General features: G+C 41.1%; 1 protein-coding gene and 1 long non-coding RNA gene across 6 annotated transcripts in view; both read right to left on the reverse strand.

Moving 5' to 3' along the window:
- Positions 1 to 1,138: 1,138 nt before the first annotated feature.
- On the reverse strand, positions 1,139 to 7,092 carry LOC148321287 (uncharacterized). Its single transcript, XR_015839344.1, has 3 exons — positions 5,016 to 7,092; positions 1,473 to 1,538; positions 1,139 to 1,350 (listed from the first exon to the last, which is right to left on the reverse strand). It is a non-coding gene; the product is annotated as an uncharacterized LOC148321287 (long non-coding RNA).
- Positions 7,093 to 15,147: 8,055 nt separating this feature from the next.
- Positions 15,148 to 22,168, reverse strand: part of samd12 (sterile alpha motif domain containing 12) — a 56,781-nt gene continuing 49,760 nt past the window's right edge. For 3 of the 5 annotated variants that reach the window (XM_088278495.1, XM_088278492.1, XM_088278496.1), the window contains one exon: positions 19,360 to 21,841. In XM_088278495.1, coding sequence (XP_088134621.1) covers positions 21,810 to 21,841 — 32 coding nt within the window. In that variant the 3' untranslated portion in view covers positions 19,360 to 21,809. Of the gene's footprint in view, positions 15,442 to 16,627; positions 17,184 to 19,359; positions 21,842 to 22,168 lie in introns of those variants that run through there. The other 2 variants (XM_088278494.1, XM_088278493.1) reach the window with 2 other exon arrangements.

A 22,168-nucleotide genomic window follows, 5' to 3' on the forward strand; every position in this document is an offset into this window, starting at 1 on the left:
TTGTGAGAGCTGTGAAGAGACTCAAAGACAAGTCGGTGTCATCATTCAACAGACTCCAACCCACAATAGCAGGAGTGGGCAAACCTTTTGATTGGCGGGCCACAATGGGTTCTAAGATTTGACAGAGGGGTCAGACCAGGAGCAGATGGATGGAGTGTTTTGGTAACCTCACGTCATCAGAGAAAAAAAAAAGACATTTAATTTGAAATGAAAGTGAAAAAAGCATGACGACAAAATACATGTCTTTGAATAAACCCAGTATTTAGAAAATAAAACATTAACAAGGTTTATTCATTTAATTTATTTCAAATTCGGCGGGCCAGATTAAAACGTTTAACAAGCCGCCTGTGGCCCCCGGGCCGTAGTTTGCCCACGCCTGCACTAGAGCATGCATTTCATCTACTGAAGAGAAGATTAGAGGGAGAAAGTTCCAAAATGAGGTTACAGGACAGGCCTGAAAAAGCAAGTAAGGGTTTATGCCAACAAATATTAAATGATAAATATAAATGAACCGTTGTGTTATCCAATACTGGTAAAGAACTAAAAATTGGCTCAGTCGGTCAGAGTCAGATCATTCAAGATTTCACACTTGATGTGCAAACACAAAACTCAACTACTTTGCATACAAATGATTACAACTGTAATTTTCCATTAAATGGCACCGGACCGTTGAAATTGTGTAAACGGTACAGTTTTTTCAAAACACGTTATTAAAGTTGCAATGTCAAGGATTAGTATTTGTGGTGCGAACGACAACATGTTCTATATAAACAACTTTGAAATTCTTAAATTAATTGAAATTGTTTGCAAGCAGTATAAAAATACGGAATATTTGGTAATGATTCATTATTACACTGTTATAATCATAATTACAGTGGGAAACTACATTAAGAGAATCTGAGATGGTGAGTTTGCAACTTTGGCCTTCTTATGTGAAGTTTCCCGGAGCACTGACGTAAATAAATCAGTCCACACCCAAATAAGGTGTATACATTCCTCACGTGGTCCTTTATGGGAAAAATGCCTCGTCATTGTTCCATAACGAGAGCAATTAATCATGAGAGGAGTCATACATCAAAGATGAGGAAATATTTGGGCCACGTTTGCATTCAGCCCATTTAAAAAGTGAGTTGGAAACTGTTGTCGCGATTCACAGGGTAAACGGAGACTCATGGTCTCTCTTCCCTTTGGCTCGTTGTGATATTTAAAGCAATGGCAAAGACACTCTGAGAGATCTGCTGAATTACTCTTTTTTTTCTTTTCCTTACAGAAACGACTTACTTGTGTGACTGTGTCTTTGTCCCTTTTCCATGATTTAGCTTCCCTGGCCATTTAATTCAATTAGGTGCACTGGAAAAGATGGAAAATGAAATTTGGGCCTTTAAAAATCTCATTAAAAGCAACTAAGGAACAAACAGCAGAAGTAAAAGAGATTTTCTTTTTCGATTCTCCCTTTCTGTACTAATATTTACTTGGCGGTGTGTCCTGAGAAGCAAGCAAGCGCTGCACGTCAACGTCGCTCCCGCTCTTGCATCCTCCTGACAGAAAAGAGCAGATAGATGAGTTGACAGCGGAGAAGGATGCAGGGAAAGGGTTAGAATGACATGTGGGGACATGTTTTGAGTTCTGCCTTCACTTGACAGTGCAGGGTTAATTATGGATGGCCCTCTTAGTGTTGGCGAGGACTCAACACTAAGTCGAAGAGACGAGCGAAGTCTCGCCTGCCTCCTGGCTATGCTTCTCTTATGTTTTATTACTGCTAGAGGTTACAACGGGTGGCCAAGTTCCACACTCAAGTTTTGGAGCAAACCCACTGACATAAGAAGTTAACAACAGTCTCAGTTAATTTCTTATGGCTGGCCCATTTGTCTCGACGCGTTGTGTGAGAGATGTATTGTTGTGCAGTCTGCTTTCCAAAACTTTTCGTTCGGGTTTGGGTTAGAACACCCAAAACGGTTTCTTTCCCACTCGGGGTTCTGCAAATACCTTTCATTGGTTGTCGACAGCCTGCAATTAGTCTGACGGAGAGTCGAAATGTCAAACAAGTGAGTGGGAATACTTTTACAGCCAATGGAAATGACAGGTTATATATCACGTGACTGACACAAGGTCGCACCAGGAGGGCAAACCCCTCAGGGTCCGACACCGTAAGTCAGGGGTCAAAAAAGGTATGCTCATAACGTCCAGTTTTGTTTTGTTTTTTTTTAAAGGAATTTTTAATCAATCTTTGATATGCATTTTAAGTTAAACCAATCAGAAGGATGAACATCATGAACCAATCAGAAGACGGAAAAATACCAACGTCACTGTGAGGATTCGTGAGGGTGGCGAATCTAAAATGTGATTGGTTTAAAAATGAACATTGAATGACGAGAGCGCTCGGGATTCTGAAGGGGCAAATATTTACATAGCAACAGAGTGAAGCTGAAATCTGATTGGATGAAAAGGATTCAACCACAAATGACTGGAAGCTTTGCAGCTAACAATGAAATCATGAAAAAAGAATGTTGGAAATTAATTATTACCATTTCATATAAGTCGTAAATGTAGAGTCGTGCTTCCGATCGTGTTTGAGTCAGCAGAGAATGAATGACATCACGACACACTTTGCAACTTATCCCGTCTTACTTCTGTATTGTTTTCTTCCCGCAATGCTCGACGGTGTCAGCCAACAGCACTTGGTGGTTTCCGGACTGGCATTTTATTGCATGTAAGTGTACGTCGCAACAATCTGTCATATCCTCACATTATCATATCCTGCACATGAACACACTTTGGGTCTACGTACTGCAATTATCTTGGTGTGGTCTCACGTTGCGGGAGTGCGCTTTTAAAGCTGCATCCGTGTATGGAAGTTACAATGGTACACCGCTGCGGTAATACCCGGTTTGCTTTTGTAGACAGTTTTGAGGCAAGTGGAGAGATTGCAGGCTACAGAAAAGCACATTGTAGTCATTTCGCCAGATTGTAATTAGATTGTCAACGGGAGTCATTCAGTTTTTTTTTTGTGTTTTTTTTTTTAAGATAGTCATTCGTCTTGTCGTTTACTCAGTCGACAATTTTCATCGGCGCTTTTATGTTGGATAAATGAATGTTGTTATACTCCTTTTCCGTGGGCTTGGACTGATACAAATGAGGCTGCGATGCAGCAGGGGTTTCTTCCAATAAAGTTTAAACATAAACAAGTATTTTTTTAAATTCTGGGAAAATAGGTTTTCATTGCAAAATATTTTGTTAGATGTAGTCAATTCTCTATTTTTTATTTTTTTTTGGGTGCATTTGTAGTGAACTTGTATCGATGGCACGAATGATTCCCATCTTGAGAGCAAATTCAATTACTCTGAAGTTTTTCACCTGTTTGCATTTTGGGAGCTGGAGGGGAAATTTTCGCTTTGTCATGTGGAATCCAGCCATCTGGTCTCATTCATCATTCTCTCTCATCTTGTCACTCCATATCACCCCGACACTCCTCCCTCATTTACTCCCTAATTTGTTTAGATGGAGGAAGAACATGAGGTTTATTGTAAATTGGAATGTAAAAACAAGTATAGAGGAGGAGACAGTAAAACTGCAGAGCTGTAAAAGAGGTTTGATGATATGTGTGTGCAATTAGGGAGCGTTTTTTTTTTTTTTTTTCATCAGTCACGAAGCTCTGCGTTTGTGATGACACACACAATAGCCTTAGGTAAACTAAGAGAACATTCAGAACACTTTCTGTGGTGACAAAGTCCCCACTGATCAAACATTTACAGGATTTTGAAATGACCTCTGCCACAAAGTCCTTTGCCATCACATTGATTTGTTTATTTTTGTTGGAAATATTGCTAGCATATTTGGTTTGGATCGTCCGGGAACTAGTTTTTTAGGTGTCACTGTCTGCCTGCCAGCGATTGAGAGTGTCAAGATGATTTTTAATAGAGATATCTGGCTCTATGTTTTATAGTTGTAAAAACTGGCGCATCTTATCTTGATTTTTGTGCCAGTGTAATTCTTGTTTAGCATGTTTGGGAATTTGTCAGGCTCATCGCCAGCTGGGTGTTCGGGCGGACCGAGGGCAGGTAAGCGTTTTCTTTCACACGCCCCTGGCGCTCTTGACACTTTGATGCCAAACTTCGTTCACGCCAACTTTCAAAGTTGCTTGAAATACAAACTAGTGCAACCAAAACCCGTGTTGGAGAATGTTCGTTCCCTCTTGCTAAGCTAAAATTGAATTATTCTTTAGGGCATTTGAACAAATCGCTCAAGCCTTACCACGGCCCCATGAGGTACGGTGAGGTTACTTCAATCTCACGCTTGAGGAAAAGCAAGGAAAGCCTGTGCTGTTCATTTGGTAAAAGAAAGTATAAACTCCGGAAAGGTGAAAAGTGCCATTTCAAATCACATTTAGCTTACGTAATATGGATCCTGAAATGTGCACTAAAATGTGAGCAGTACATTATCCAAATATTATGCATTCTGAAAAATAATTTGTCATCATCGAAAGAAGCGAATAAGAGTGAAGAAAACACACCACGAAAGCCTTTTCACACTGCACTTAGCAGGGTGATTTTAGAATACTTAACGACCCTTAAACATCTAAAGCACGATGAAAAAAAAAATGATAAAAAATTATAGTAATATATATAATTGCACTAAATTGAGCTTTACATTATCTTTTGAAGCTTAGCCATCCATGGCTGGATATCAGTAAAATTAACGAATATTATGAATTATGTTACATTAAAAGTTACAGAATCAATCAACTAATCCTCATATTTCTGTTTGAACATAATCAACAAACATATCTTCTTGGGTCTTATTAAATTGTGCAGGTGCACCTATGGATGTTTCTTATTAGTGTACGCTACATTTTTGCTAACAAGCTAACATGATCTTTTTTTGTCTTCCCATAATGTCCTTATTATTTATTTATTTTTTTTAAATATTGATAAAGGACATCTGTAAATTGCACCGAGACACACCGACAACGTAACTTGATGTATGCAGGCCTGGAGAATGAGGCACAAAGCTCAAACCTTCAATTTCCTGTGCGGCGTGTCCAGCATGAGTTCAGTTTAGATGGATGAGCCGAGATGTCCAATTTCCAGATGTATCATCCCTTGCTATGGCAGAGGAAAGAGATTCTTCCCACTGGAGATCCTCTGGCCAAGGTCAGCCATAAACCTTTGCGATAATGGGACACCTTCAAACTCGGGCCTTTCCCTTGCATCACTATTCAATAAGGGAAATTGAATTAAAATTGACATGATGTGCAAATTAGAGTTACGGCCTGTTGTTCCGGCATTAAACAAATCAGAAGCCTCGGTGCACTGCTGTCTCCAAAAGCAAGGTTAGGAATGAAGCGGAAAATTTTGCCGAAGCTGCGTCATTAGGACCTTGAATTTATTATATTGGGGGGATGGATAGATGGAGTATGTGAAAGTGACACATTTTGAGGCGACCTTAAAAAGTTCATGAAATATTCTCAGAAAGAGTTGAGGTACGAGACGAGGTACAATTTTGATTAGGAAAGTGGAGGTATGGCTTTTTCAAAGCAATAGGGTTTGAATCAGGGTTCGTCAGTAATAGCATGAAAACATCAATTCCCATTTTTGAAACTCCAAACGTTTCGATTTTATTTCTCATAAAGGTACTCGTTTGATTCTTCCCAGCGTTGATCTATTTTTCCTTTTACAGAAAAATACAATCACATTGCTGCGGTGGAAAAAGGAAATGAAAGGCTCACAAGCTACTTTTAGGGGATGTGGATAGAAAATCTTTTTGCTCATGAATGTACATGAGAACAAAAGAAAGTACAAAATGAACACAATAGGCAGTAAAAAGAAACGGATTGTGTTTAAAAGCACGTACAGTAGGCGTGTACAGTATATCCCGAGGCTGCGTGGAAAATTCCCCCAAAGGAAATGAATTTAAATTGATGTTTCTTTGAAATGAGAACAGTCACGACAAATATTACATATCGAGAAATGCGATTAGATCAACGCGACCTGATGATATTCCATTGTTTCTGATTAACAAAGAGAGGGATTGATTTACGTTCTAGACAATAGTTGACGAAAAGATTCCACTTACTTGATGTTCCAGGAAGGTGTTGATGTCATGCTCAAAATGCCACCCACATAGACGTTCAAATAGACACGAAAAGTGACGAATTGACAGACCCAACAAAGAAATCTTTCATTTCAGCCCTCAGACATGGCAACGTCAAACAGACCATAATGATCTACAGCTTTGATGCCAAAAGCAAAACTCCCCACATGACAACATTATAAATGCCCCGTTTTACTTTTGGACAGTGAGACAGGCAACTTGTGTTTCATTATTTATGAAAAAAAAAAAAGTTTTAACGAGCATGTACGTGTGATTACGTTTTTCCGCTTTGCGCCACATATCTGAGCGAGGCGATCATTTTGGGTTTATTCTATCATCCTGCTTTTAAGTAAGTTAAAGTGGACTTCTGCATGCTCAAGGTTGTGCAACAGAATGGGGAATTGGGTACAGCGGAACCTAGATACAAAAAATAGAGCAGTCCCTTGTACCTGCGATTCATTCGCAGGAACTTTAAAGTGTTTAACAGTTTTGATGGGTGCGGAATATCATCGTTAAACTCCCTCTCGTGTGCGCTGAAGAAAAGGAAGGCCCGATGCTCGACGGCCGATGTGGCAGAACTCAGCTGAACTTTGTTTGTGCGTGGCAAAGACTCAGCCACGGTTTTGTGGCCATTCAAAATATGAATTTCAGATGCACCCTGTCGCCATGTCGCAGATTACATGCACATGAGCTTCCACACACACACACGCAAATACACATTTTCAGTTTGCAAAAATAGTGAAATCCAGCTGGGCACTGCCAAGCTTTACTTAACTATATTTATAACTTCAAATATACCTGTGGATGAAATTGTGAAGCTTTCAGCTTCTTTGTTCAATATATTCATCCCCCTTCTTGTATATATTTTCACCCACGTCTTCATTGTCACTATTTTTTTTCTATGCTTTAATAAAAGTCATGAAGCGCAATAAAGTGTCTGCGCAGCCTCAAAAATATTATTGAGCAGGTGTGGGCAAACTACGGCCTGGGGGCCACATGCGGCCCATTAAACATTTTAATCCAGCTCACTGAATTTGAAAAAAAAATTAAATGAATAAACCTTGTTAATGTTTTATTTTCTAAATACTGTGGCGTGTTAAAGACATAAATTTTGTTGTAATGCTTTTGTTCATTTTCATTTAAAATTCAATGTGTTTTTTTTTCTCCATCCATCTCCTCCTGGTTCAGCCCCTCTGTCAAATTTTTTAACCCATTGTGGCCCGTCATTTGATGCGATAAGGCGTCCATGGATGAAATCGCTCAATATGCAGAGGTGAGTCGTCATTTTTTTTGCGATGGATGAATGTTGAAGTTTGGGGGAAAAATTTGCGGGGGGTGGTAATCATGTTTATTAGCACCACTGTTTCGCAAACGATTGGGGCAGAACTGCAGGCCGTCTTACTCACGGATACATTTTCCGAAATCGGCAGCTATTTCTGCACAAACAATAAAACGTGAATTTCCTATAATACGTCCCATTTGAGGTGACCAGAAATTGTTGACATTAAGACCGGATCTGCGATTTGCACGAGTGTCGTCACAGCGCCAGAGAGTTATTCACGGCGAACGTGTTGGTGGCTGTGTAAAAATTGAATAACCTCGTGAATCGAAAGTATGTATGAATGCAATTGCGTGTGAGCGCGCATGATCAAGAGAGCAAGGCCTGAAATGTGGATGTAACCTCGTGGCCCAGCTGTTTTTACTCCATATTCAGTCGAGTTTAATATTGAGGGACTCTGAGCTGTCAAAACATATCAGGGTGATAACACGCATGGCAGTTATAATGTGCTTGGGTTCCCGCTGAGCTACATTTTTCCACGTTAGATATGGCGGCGGTAATGTTTTGGAGGCGGGATGCTTTGCAGATGAAGCATAGGTCTTTTCCTATCTCACAGTTGAGCTGGAAATAGGTGGATTACTTGTTTCCGAGATCCCGTTTATCTTGTTTAGCTTGTATCTTGGCGCAGAAATGATGTCCCATTATTTCAACTTTGAGCCTTTCCAAAGAAATGTAATTTCTTCATTTCCCTAACATAAATGCTTGGCACTGACTTTTATGATTATAATGAAAGATGGTTACTGTAGATGTATTCCAAATATTAAACATAACAGATAAGTATGGTTTTTTTTTATGCTGTATTTTAAAAAATATTGAGTGCACAAGCAAAACAAGCACGGTGCTACACTGCTTGCAACCTGACGATAAAATAGCACGTTTGCTTGGTGCTTTTTATATGAAGGTGATAATCTGTCGAAAAGGAATATCTGAGTTGCAAAGCAAATTATAGCGGGCTCAGTATAACCACACAGCTGCCTATATTCATCACGTTATATAGTGCTTGTCCTCATTTGGGGCATGGTCGAGCCGGAGTCTATCCCAGCTGACTTCGGTTGAGAGGCGGGGTACACGCAGGGCTGGTTGCCAGACATCCGCAGGCACTCGGTACATGATGTACGTGTTTTATGATCAATATTTACCAGGACGGCTGGTACAAAAGCTTGTTCTTAGCTCATACACATTTTATTTGCTTCAGGAGGGTGACGCTAAGTAAGAGATTTGGTGAAAGGCAGGGCATGGCAAGGTATCTTTAGTTTTTAAAAGACTTCAATTGTAGTTGTGTAGGGGGGGGAAGCATTAACCTGGAGTGAAAAGTATTCACACTTGGGGCTGAATTCACTTCTGTTGGCAGTTTCTTCCACTTGTGTGCAGCATAACAGCTAATAGCTACTTCACCACGTGGGCTTCCAATATTTGACCCGAGGCTAAAGAACTCAGAGAGCCCTACTGCGTTAATATTCAATGAGCATTTCTTTCATGTATTCAACTGATATCTCTCTCTCTCTCGCTCTCTCTCTCTCTCTCTCCACCTCTCTCAGTCTCTCTTCCTCTCTGTCTCTCTACCTTCCTCTCTCTCTCTCTCTGTCTCTCTACCTTCCTCTCTCTCTCTCTCTCTCTCTCTGTCTCGCTCTCTCTCTCTCTCTTTCTCTCTCTCTCCACCTCTCTCAGTCTCTCTCTTCCTCTCTGTCTCTCTACCTCTCTCTGTCTCTCTACCTTCCTCTCTCTCTCTCTCTGTCTCGCTCTCTCTCTCTGTCTCTCTCTCTCTCTCTCTGCCTCTCTCTCTCTCTCTCTCTCACATTCAAGATGTCTTGATCACGTCTTGCCGTGTGAGGTATGGTCTGCAAAAAGCTGACAAAAAATACTCAGTCTTGGCAGTGAACCAGTTGGGAATATAATATAAAAACAGCAACAATAACAACAACAAAAAAATCCTGTACCATATGGAACACTGTGAAGGCTAAATCAATCAGATGGAAAAAAAAATATGTCTACACATTGTTATTGCCAAGAACGGGAAACCTCTCCAAAATTGATGACAGGAAGTGAACAATACATCAAGAGGAAGCCCGACAGTTGATACTTGAATTTCTATTGTTATATTTCTTATTGGAACAAACCAGGAACAGGACTGCATAATTATATCTCAATTGTTTATTGTTCTTTGGCACAGTCACCATACTTTGTAGTCTGAAAATAGTACACCATTCCCATTCTAAACGCCCTATGATGTCATATCTAAACATTTACAACACATCTTGCTTATTTTCTTTTGAAATAAAAAAAAAAAACAAAAAAAAAACACAAGATTTGTTTAATTTTACCTTAGCTTAACACAGGTAGGTGCAGTAGGTGCACCTTTTGTGCCATTTTCCCGATTTTTCTTTCTCCTTTTCTTTTGCTCGTGACACCTTGAATCCTCGTTTGGTTTTAGCAGGTCTTTCAAGCTGGAGGTTAGTGCAAAAACAGTATCCCATCAACATTGAAAATGTGTCAGGCCATTTCTGTGTTGTGCTCCTGTAGATCAATAAACTCCTCTGAAATCCAATTTTCTATCTTGAGCTTTTTTCATTAGTCTTTTTATGATCTCAACCGAGCTCCCTGCAAGTCCCCCTTTGACCTGGGGTAGTTTGGACTTGATGTGTGGTAAGAATTCTACTGTATCCAGCTGGCAATCCTCTTAGTATGGTGCCTCTATGATCTTGTGCGTTTTCTCTTCAGAAACCGGAAGGCACAACATTCTAATGTCCGCATGCATCTATGCAGTTTTTGTCTCGTCCGCCCTTTAATTTTAAGAAACGGCATGAGAAAAATGTGTTTGCAGTCGTCATGCTCATCATGCGTTGTATCATCATTGCATAGTTGTAGAGTGGCGGAGACATGATTGACGGTACGGGCTTATGAGCTGGTTCCTCCTCCACTTTGTCAATTTGCGCATACTTCATATTAGTTGATTTCACGGCCCAGGATGCATAGGCGGCAGGTTTTCATTTTTTGGTCAGGCAGATGTAGCGTTTCCGCTCCTTGTCCATATGGCGATGCTTAATCTCTCTGCAGCTCCTTGGTGTGCATCCTCTAGTCTTCCTAATCATGAGATCCATCCATCCATCCATTATCTGAACAGCTTCCCCTTCACGAGGGTCGCGAGCATGCTGGAGACGATCCCAGCCGTCTTTGGGCAGTAGGCGGGGTACACCCTGAACTGGTTGCCAGCCAATCGCAGGGCACACAAAGACAAACAACTATCCACACCTAGGGACAATTTAGAGTGTTCAGTTAACCTACCATGCATGTTTTGGGAATATGGGAGGAAATCGGAGCACCCGGAGAAAATCCACACAGGCACTGAGAACATGCAAACTCTACAAAAGAAGGACGGAGCCAGAATCAAACCCTGCTCCTCTGCACTGTGAGGCGGACGTGCTAACCAGTCAACCACCGTGCCGCACTTATGAGACCATGTCTAATCTTTTTTTTTTTTTTGACAGAGGTGTGAACTTTGAAAGGTAAATAACCACCTCATTTCAGGTTGCACCATGTTCTCAATGGCTGACATTTTCCTTGCTAGTGGACGAGAGGTAGGTAGGTTAAGGGTTAGAGTGAGGGAAGAGGTTAAAGGTTAAAAGTGCCCACGTATTATTGCTTTAATAACATCCCTTTGATCCACACAGGTTCTTTCCAGCTTCTCCATGGCGACTAGTGAGCAGCCCCATCGTGGAAGTTCATCTATTTTCTTTAGCACTCCTAATTTTCCCATTTCATTAAACCTCTCTGTGAGCTTTCTTCTTAGCTCGAATGGTTTTTTTTTCTGCATGAATGAACTGCTGGGGTCACATTCTCTTCAACTAGTATTTTATATCTGCTTGGTAGACATCTAAGTCCTTAAAAAGAAATCACTGTTTTCATTCATGAGTGAGTCTGATAAAAAAAGGTTGCGATAAGGACAAAACAAAATCCTAATATTGATTTGTGGAGAAAAAGAAAATCCCACAAATACCTCAGATTCCTCTTCAACTGCATGTACCCGATTTATTTATTTATTTTTTTACCACAGCAGGTATGACACTGCTTGCCGTATGCTCGACCTGACCTTGGTTTGTGGCTTCCTCCACATTGACCACATTTGAATTCCGTTTTAGCTCATCTTTGTGACTTGTTTTTATCTGTTGTCCTGTATTTAGAACACACACCGCTAATTAGAGCAATTATTCATCATGTACATCAACATGTAATACCAACTCAAGTGTTTCTGGTTTACTCCCCAAGGCCTTTGGAAAATATAGTACCTGCGCATTTGCCATCGCATATCTGGAGTGTTTCATTTCGAGTGCATTGTGCACATGGGATGATGGGTTGGAGGAAAAAAAATAAATAATCGTGTCATCTCATCTTGCGTCAGTACGTTAGACAGGTCAGCTAACGATATTAAACTAAACAACTTCCATAGGGCAGGAGTGACGGTCATGATAAACATGAAAAATAAAGAGGCTAGGCTGGATATTACGGCCCTGGATGAGGACCCACTCCACTGAAGTCATCTTCCTGCAGCACTTCATTCAATTGACTCTTATATTATCTCATCTATTATTGCATAGCATCATTGTATGTGCCAAATGTTGCCCAGTTGGCATCCATTGCAGCCTGGTCATCCTGGAAGGGGGATTCCCCCATCTGTGGTCCCTTCTCAAGGTTTCTCACTTTTCCCCTAATGAGGTTTTGTGAGTTTTTCCTTGCCCTCCTGGGGGTTAAGATCGGGGATGTCGATTGTGGCTATGTAAAGCCCTTTGAGACTGTCTGTGATTAAGGGCTATACAAATAAAATTGACTTGACTTGACTAGATGAGAAGCGTGCTGATACGTCGCAAAATTCATTTTAAAGGGCGTGTAGACTTTTTTATCTACTGAAATGGTTTAGACGAGTGCACTCATTTGCAAAACGGCTTTGTTGGTTTTTCATTACTATTCTAATTTTTGAAAATGACTGTTGCCTCAGGAATGAAACTGAATCATGGTCACTGTGACATGTTCTTTTTGAATACTTGACAATTTGCAAACATTGACATGGACACAACGGAGAACTGATTACATTTTAGTGGTCAAGTCTCAAGGTCACGGTGGCTCTGTACAGAGTCAAACGTTTGGGAGGTAGAAGTTTTCTTTTTCATTGCGTCTTCAGACTCGTATTGTATAAATTAAGAGGTAAATCGGATAAATAATTGGAATATTAAACGTATTTGAATAAGCGTATACTTTAGAGTTGCAGAGGTTTAGGCGACTGGATCTTTTCCCATCCCATCCAGTAATCCTTGGCCTCTCGCGGTCTGGACATGTTTGTAAATGTGTAATATGGTCGGCGCATTTGTGAGTTCTGGGCCTTGCTTGGCATTATGTCCCAGCTGTCATGGTGGAGAATCGGTGCCAGGTTTGACATCAATGAGCACACTGGAAGCAGGGGCTGCCAGATGGAAGCAGCAGCTCCCCAACTCCAAGATGACAGAAATTCACAAAGACACTCGCACACATGACCCACAAACTCCTTCATTGACACACACTTGGCAAGCTTTTTATACTGGAGCTGAACAGGGAGTGTCAACAACATCCCGCTGCTCCAACATAATCTTTCTCATCCCCCAGAGAGGACAGCACACAAACTTCAAGTCAATCAATATATCTGTCACCTCAGTCAATGCGGCAAATGAGGCCTTCTAAATAGCTTGAGCGTTCTTTTTGAAGCCGGGTGATAAAGTTACGAAGCCTGGAATAAATAGACGCAGAAATTTAGAGATGTTTCCTGAGAATTTTTGATTAATTGCCACTTGTGTTTTTAGAGAGCAAATACAATGGAACATTAAGAGAGCTTGATTTTCAGGAATGGCCTTATAATTCCTGCCTGACCGGTGTGGAGATAAACACCATCTGGAACTGTTGCTTGGAACTGATGTGGTTTTGTCGTGGCATGAGAATGGATAAAATTCCAGTTTTTATACTGATAAAGACAATCTCGCATCTCTGGTGCCTCCGTGTTCAGGCGCAAACCCTCAAGTATGAATACATGATCTGAAGAGAGATACAAAAACGCCAAAAAGAAATCTTGACTCCAAACCGCTTATTCTCCTGATGCTAACGACACCCAGTTGCAATTTTAATTCTTTTAACAAATGGTCAGGAGCGTTGTAGGGTGTGAAAGCAACATACGAAGACAACACCGTGGCACCTCCTGTTCATGCTGCTCACCAGCCTGGCAACACGGCTGTAGCAAGCATTGCGCAGCTCGAAGAGGAGCTGTCACAAGTCGGCCAACATGGTTGTGTTGGTCACTCTAACATTCTCAACACACCCACGCTGATTTTCTTTCGATTCTGGAATTGTGGCGTTTGTCTATGAGAGCCGCCAATCTGTGGGAGTTGAGCATGGAGTTTGGTCCTTCTTCAAATGTTTTTTTTTTTTCATTGCATTTACTTGATCAGTGCAGCAAACAGACCAGAGTTCTCCCTAGTTTGCCCACACGCTAAAACCAATGTTCAAATTTCAAATACCAGATATTATGATTGGATTCCATCAAGTGCACATCCACCCAACCGATATCTGGACCAAATATCCTCACTAGGAAATGTTTTTGTGCCCCCCTAAAGTCTCCATTGTATCACTTTTGCAGAACTAACAGTTTATAAACATGTCATTACATTCTCAATTGAGGAACGCAAGCCTACTCTATCTTTAGTTCAACATTATGGGCTCTATTTTCATAACCGGTGCAAGTCCGGCGCACGTAGAGTTGCGTGGCGGTGGGTTAGACTGGATGTTAGTAATTTCACAGATGGCTGGTGCATTTATAAAAAAAAAAAAAAGGTCTGTTTGCGTCGTTGTGGGCGTTACCACAGCCGACTCCATTCACCGCCAATCAAAGTGGCACCTCTCATTCGCTTCATGGGACACATCTGTGTGGAAAAGGAAGCAGTGAGGTGTTCCGGGCATGTCAGACTGAGAGAACGCCCCAAGATAGCACCCAGGAGACGCTAATCTCTCTCGGTTGGCAAGGCACGCTACATAAACTCTCTCCCTCAGCTGGCCAAGGAACGCTTCATGATCCCCGCAAAAAATCTGGTCAAAATGACTCAACAGTTCAACACGTGTAAGTGAGCAATTTAGGACATTAATGTTAATCATTTGCCAGGACATTGGAAATCCCCTAAGCTCAAATGTTGTCCATGCTGGTAGAGGGCCATGGTGAGAGAATAGTTTCCAAACGAATATCGACTCATCCGCGGTGGTTGAAAGGGAGGAGGGCAAGAAAAAAAAAACATGCACTTTAAACCTTTGGGAAACAACTAGCGCCACATTTCACTGCCCTTTCTCTGTGGGCAACCTAAAACAAGATTAATCAATTTCTCCCAAAGGCTGCACGTTACATCATTTCTCCTGTTCAGTAGTTCCCCCCCCCCCCCCCTCAACATGGGATCAATCCAGATTAAAGCCATAAAAGCAGTCACTCAGAGCTGACAGATCAAGGCCCTGCAGAGTGAAATGTTTCTGCTATTTTGGCTCTTTCAGAACTGGCGGCATGCAGAGAAACTGCTCATTAGAAGGCAAGTGTGACAGAACCCCCCCCACCTCCCCCATCCACCACCACCACCACCACTCCACTAGAACTCATCCAAACAGAGGGGAGGCAGAAAGAGGAGGAGCAGAGAGGCAGATGGTGGCAAAAAGTCTCAGGAGAGGAGCACAGGCAGAAGGAATGCTGGAGGTGGAGTGAAAGTGAAAAGAGAGGAGATGGAGGGTGAGAGATACAGCTGTGGAAGGAGCGAGAAAGGACAGCGGAGAGAGGAAACATGCCAGTGGATGTCATTAGCCTTGGACCAAAGGCTGTTTAACGAGCACGCTCACAGCACCACTCCATTATCGGGTGTGCTTGCTGGCTTAAAGCCTCGAGGTTCTGCTGCGGTGTTCCATCATGGTTGAACATACGGGCAAACTCTCGGGGGTGGGAGGATTTATTTTCTCTACTGACCTACCTGTGGAGAAACCATAGCAAATACATGCACACGGTTAGAAAATCCATTTCCTCAAGATCTCACTCCAATCTTTGATTATCACGGTACCATTTTTCGTCCTTTGAACCATCCGAAGGGTAATTGTCTGACTCGCAAACATTGTGGTAACAAAACTCTTGATGTGGAGCTGTCTTGCTCGCTGTCTAATTGAAGCAGCACCATGGGAAGCATGACTATCATTTCCCAGCAGCATGGGGCAAACCCTCGTGGAGGTCAGAGTCCACTAATTGGAAGCCCCTCTGAAATGCTCATGACATTTTTGAAGGTGGTAAAAATGGTTTGTTCTGGTGGTGTTGTTGTCTAACGTTGGACAACCACTTTACGAGTGCAAAAGTATTTTATAAGCTCAACGAATGGGATCATTTTTTGGTTTGTTTGTTGAATCTTTTTTACTTGTGGCAAAAACTCTCACTTGGGTGAGATGAAAACAGTAACGGACAATAGTAAGTGTCGGTAAAAACTTTTAAGAGGTGAACATTCCGTTAGTACTCTTGGAAGGTCAGTCAATCAGTCACTGACGGACATCTGGTTTGCTGGCGAATGACAGAACTAAGCGACAACGGAAGTTTAGTCATTGGAATCCTCGCTAACTGGTCAGTACTGGCAGACTATCTCAGTCTGTCACTAACGGACTCCCATTTCGCTCACAACGGATGGGAAAACGTGTTACGTGTCTCGCTCGTGTTTTGTTGTAGTTCAAGCGTACTGACTATATGTAGAAACATGTTGCTTGCAGCTCAGGCCGAAATCGCCGCAGCCTTCTTCAAAGGACGTGAGAACCGTTCATAACCAAATGAGTAGTGACTCATACACTTCTTTTGTTTTTTTTTAACTTTGGCTCCAAAGATGGCACTTTCTGAGATTTACTAAACCTCCAAATGAAATGTCCCAACTATAAAAACAATTACATTAAAAAAAAAAAAAAAAAAAAAAAGCAAAGTATGGCAACATCAAGCAAGCAAGAAAGAAGCAATCCTTAACACCAGCTTGATTATTGTTGCGGAGTTAAGGAAAAATAATCAGTAATCATGGCAAAGTAAAATACAACAGAAGCACCCACAGTAGCAAAAAAAAAATTGTGAAACACCAAATATGTCAAGAGAGAAAGCAAACTGATCAATAATAATATACTAATTTATTATCTAGGTGTATGTATGGGATTTATTTATTTTTTTGAAAGAAAACTTTTCACAAGGTAAAATAAAATGTAAACAATTCCAAGTCAAGTTTATATACACTGTATATAATAAATGACCGTAGCTCTTTTGCATTTTTAGCTTAATGAAACTAACAGCATAAGCCATGGGGACAGGCAAACAAACGCTGACTATAGAACTCATATTTAGGGACAGAAGGCTGAGGTCATTAAGAATGAAACTTGCTGCCAAATTGTGGGCGGTCCATCGAAACCGCTTCACTTTTCAAATCTAGCCTATCTCCACATGCTCATATTGCAATCGCAACAATAGCAGCCTCATAGCAACCTGCAGCAGCCAGTGTTTTTTTTTTTTTTTTCTCTTGAAAGTTCAAGAGGCTGCCAACTGAAAGTCAAAGGGGTGGATGAGCATTATCCTCTGCAGTGCTGACACTGGTTGTGGCAAAGCTGGCAAGATTAAACCTCCCCGAAAACTATCTGTTGGAGATGAGCAGCTGGCAGAGAGAAGGGACCGGGGAGTTCACAGGCGGGTGGATGTCAGCTCCATCTATACAGAATCAACACACAGTGAAGAAGCCTGATAAGACGGCTTAAGTTCCTCAGTTGGAGGAGACACTCTCCTGATGCCCACTTACATGTGTGCAAAGTTCTGTGAAGATAACTGTATGTACATATAATAATAAAAAAAAAAAGAAGAAGAAGAAGCCAGGGCACACTGACGCCTCCAGACGAAGATGTTGACACGTGTCAAGATAATGATACACACAGAGACACTGACACGCAAAGCCCAGCGAGATATGAGCGGATGCTTGCCAAAATAAGCAACATCCACCGCCTCGGAAAAAAGGAGTCTTCTTAACAGACATATTGAAGGGATCAGTGAGAAGTGGGATAAAAGGGAGATGCCAAAGTAGAGGATATAGATGAAAGACAAATAGCAGGACAAAAAGGCAGAGATCACTATCCAAAGGATAAAAGGGTGGGGTGAGGCAAAAAAAAAAAAAAAACAATAGTGGCGCGAGAGATGGTGCAGGCAGGGTTGGCAAATGCATAAACATAAACTTTCTTTGCCGAAAGTGGGAAATAAAGGAACACATGGGATAACCTTTGTTGCGCACGAGGCTCTTCGATGTTTATTGCATGGAGACCAATTCAACTGGTACATCGGATCAAACAACACGTAATATTAAGGTGCAAATTAAGCAGCTCAAGCCACATGATAATTTGTGGAAGTCGCTTGTGAAAAGAAAAGAAATTGACACTAAGGTCAAGGTCCATCATGTTCCTTCAGAAGTAAATTCATACTCGGAATTGTGAGCTTTGATGAAAGATCAATTTTTTTTTTTTTTTTTTAGGTGATGCAATTTTCAGCACAGTTCGGGGGTAGACCAAGGACAGGAAATGGAACTGACTCACTAATTTGTTAACAAATACTAGTGATGGGTAAATGAAACTTCAAATCTGCTTCATGAACCAGTTGTAGTATTTTTGGACTCCAGTAGATGGCACTCGCAATTCAACATTGGGCTGAAAGCACACTGACTTGCCATATTTTTAAACCCTTTATGTAAAGCAACAGTGCCGTCTACAGGAATAAAAAAATACAACAACTGGTTCATGAAGCAAATTTGAAGCTTCATTTTCCCATCACTACCAAATACAGTGCAGCTCAACCTTTGGCGTTATACTTCAAATGTCCAAAATTGGAAGCTTGATTTGTTACCACGATACTGTAAAAAAAAAATTATAAATTTTTTTTTTTTTTTTTGGGGCTGCTAGCAGGATTATAATAATAGTTTGGGTTGGAGCTTGTAGAGTTTGTTAGTTCTTACTTTTTATTGGTAGAAAAGCGTTATACAAGTGACAGCCCATTTACCATATATATATATATTTTTGTTTTATTATTTTGGAGTGACTGTTGAGAGCAACGTTACAAAATAAAGTCAGATAACATTGTGTAATGGAACAATACTGAAATAAATACATTTATATTGATTAATCTTTTTACTAAGTTTTCGGACCGTAAAATTGACATTCAATTTGTTATCATTTTTTTAAAAGCACTACTTTATTTTGAGATAGAACACTTTTTTTTTTTTTTAGTTTAAGTTATTTAGTTATTAGTTTTCATTACCTATAATAACCTCGACTGCAAAGAGTTTGTTTTTTTTCCATTTTAAATCAAATTAAATATATTAAATATCCCTAAATTGGCTTATTTACATAAAACTTAACCCGATTCATATTTGCATTTGATTCAATTGCAACTGTTCTGGTTATCTTAGAAGACATTTCTTCTCCCATTCGAACAGGCTTCATCAGTTCATTCACATCAACTCCGCCCCCCAATCGCGAATGATCTCCTTCTTTGAGCCGTCCTATCTGGTCTGTTTGCATGCCCCGATGAAGTCCGCTCGGGTGAGAGAAATGCCGCAAATCCATCCACTGCTGCGTGACAGAAACGCATTCACGCATACCTTGAGGCTTTTGTAATCCGAGAGGACTATATGTCCTGGAGGCCTAATCAATATTGTTCAATCAGCGAGCAGGTTTTTTGTTGTATTAGGCTGCAGCTGCTATATCCCAAGAATGAATGACCGGACACAGAGGAACCTGTCCACAAATGGAATCCCGTTAAATTGCTCTCACGGGCAGCAGCACACACACACTTTTCACATTCGATTGACAGCGCTAATAGAGTAGAGGAAATGTTAACACAGGGCTCGGTTGGCCATCAGCGTCACGTTTTTTCTTTTTTTAATATAAACATCATTCCAGTACATCAATATTTGCGATTGCTATTTAGAAGTTGTTACACTGTTTGCTACATATAATGAATGTACACTCACGCACAGACAAGACACAGCTGTTTGGCTCCATGACAGACGTGTGCTTTCAGCGTCAGTAAAGAAGATACACAATAATATAACAGTGAGCGGCCATCATTCACAGGCAGGACTGAGATTCTCTTCATATAAATATGACAAAACAGACATTTCAATGACAGACACAGCTGTCACGGCTTGTTTCCCCATCCTTGCTATTTTCAATATAGCTCACCTAAAAATAGTTTGAGAGCGAAACTGACAAAACAATAAATAAAGGAGAGCCATACAGAGATGCGTCAGGGAAAAAAAAAAAAAAAAGAACTGTGAAGTCTTTTGTCACGCTCGCTCGTCGTTAACGGCAAAGAATTGCAAGTCAGAGCATCCCTCGGTTCAGGTTCAGTCATTACTCGGAGTTAGTTGCCAAAGCTGTTTACCTACATGGACGAGGATTTTGAGGACACTTCGGGAGTTTCCTTCTTATGGTCCATCCTACTTTATGCTTATTTTCATGTTCATTTTAAAAGTCACAAGTGAGTTGTTTTGTTGACATAAAAACAACTAGGTAAAAAAACAAAAAGGAACGCTTATTCTTGTGTTTTTAGACAACGACATTGTTAAAACTATCCGTGGAGGCTAAAAATAATACATAATATGCATGCCAGACCTGTAGATGCCAATTTGTAAAGGAACACTTGGTACGGTTTATGCACATTCCCCCAAAAGCCTATTTCGAACGCCATAAAAATTCAGATGAGTTAAAAATCGGATTTTTAGCATAGTTGCCCCATACAGTTTCTACGGAATAGACACCAAGGGCCCTATTTTCGTCCAGCGCAAAGTGCAGTCTAACTGTGCGCATGGCTTGAGTTTTCTTTATTTTGGTCTTTCCCAAGACTTCCACAGGGAGAATTGGGCATGATGAGGCGTTTGCGCCGTCGTGGGATGAAACAAACCGACTCCCATTGAAATCAGTGCACCAGTGCTTAACAGTGCGGAAGCAGAAATTGACTCGGTGGGGTCCAAGAGATGAGTGTCATCCTGTTTGCAGATGTGCCAGGGGGCGCGGCAGGAACGCCGGTCCAAATTCCCAAACACGCCGAACCAGTTCATTGCCCTGGCACAAAACACACAGTCTACATTCTGTTGCCAAATTTTCGGCTATGTTCTCAAATTTCGGCGCAACACGCCCCCACAGGCGGTAGACCCGACTTGCGTCAGCGCAAAAATGAAGTGACGCCGGTTTTTACAGTGCCTGCCAAAATAGGGCCCCTTGTCTCAATTAGTTGTTGGAATTTGAAATAAATGTGAAACACAACGATGAGAGACTCTCTCACCATTTCACGAATTCTGTTAATTTGAGAGAATTCTAATTGCAGTTTTATCATACTGCAGTTAATTTCTCTTTGTACGGCGGTTAGGCATGTCAGACAATGTTACTTCAAATATTTCTGTACACTTATGAACATGTCAGAAAGGAAGCAGCTTTAGTCAGGAACAAATAATTCCACTTTACATTGTATATTGTGCACAAAATAGTTTTGAAACAAGAACATCATGGAAGTTTCATGAAGCTCCGCTTTGGAGTTTTTTTTTTTGAGTGCATAAAATAAAAAGTGCATAATCGGCTTCAGGCTTTGTCAAAGTATGTCGACATCACAGCATCTACTGTATACACAGATAGAATTGAGAGAGCTTGACACACGGACCAGCTTGTGTAAAGTGTGTCTCCCCTTTTGTGGTTATTAGGAAATAATTAGAGGAAGAATCGAGGATTTATGAACGAGTAATTGTCTTGCCACTTCACAAAAGCCGTAAGTTGGATTAGGACCAGCCTTCCCAAAGGGGAACATAAACCTTCAAGTGCTACAGTGAGGTTTTAGTGACAGTTTTAAGGAGTGGCTTTAAGGTGATACTGTCACGGCAAAATGGCCTTTTGGGATGAATTACGGCCAGCCACAATATATAAAGTACCGTGTTATTCTGAGGGATGCCAAACTGCAGAAAATGATTTTGAATGCAATGGTGAGGACACTGGATTTCAGGTGACTTATTAGAAGTATCTGGAGATACTGACATTTGATCTATCTCATGGAAACTGTTGGTTAGATTACAGAATGCTGGCACGTTGTTTGGTTTGCCAGGTAAGATCAGGTTGGAACTTGCGGGAGGATTTTCAGGAGTGGCTGGGAAGAATGTATGAGATTGTTTTCAATCTTCCCATGGATAAATTGACAGGGAGAGCGGTACAAAGTCCAGGAAGAAGTCCGGGGATCACATACAGGTGGTCTGGTTTTAGGTTGCCAAGGCGGTGGCCATTTGCGTACCTCTGTGAGTGCTCCATCGGCTTATGGGGAAGATGGGGCGCATTCCAGGGAGCCTGCAGCAGGAAAAAAAAAAAACACAAGTAAGTAAAGGGTATTGTGGAAATTGTGGGAAATGGCAAGAAAAATATGCTGAGAACAAAAAAAAAAAAAAAGAAAAAGCATTGGTGACAACTATCAGAGGAAAGCAGGGGGGAGTGGAAGTGAAACTGAGAAAGTGACGTAGATGAGAGAGGAAATTTGGAATTTGAGATCAAACAGGCAAAAAAATAAGGGGCTTGAGATAACAAGCATGGGCACAGTGAGGCATAAAAATGGATCACGGGGATGGAATTAGAAAACTAGAAGAGAGAGCCGAGAGATAAGAGAAACGGGATAAAAGA

Source organism: Idiotropiscis lumnitzeri, chromosome 16 (assembly GCF_059441095.1).
Source record: "Idiotropiscis lumnitzeri isolate Australia: NSW breed Sydney's pygmy pipehorse chromosome 16, RoL_Ilum_1.0, whole genome shotgun sequence".
NCBI classification, from domain to species: domain Eukaryota; kingdom Metazoa; phylum Chordata; class Actinopteri; order Syngnathiformes; family Syngnathidae; genus Idiotropiscis; species Idiotropiscis lumnitzeri.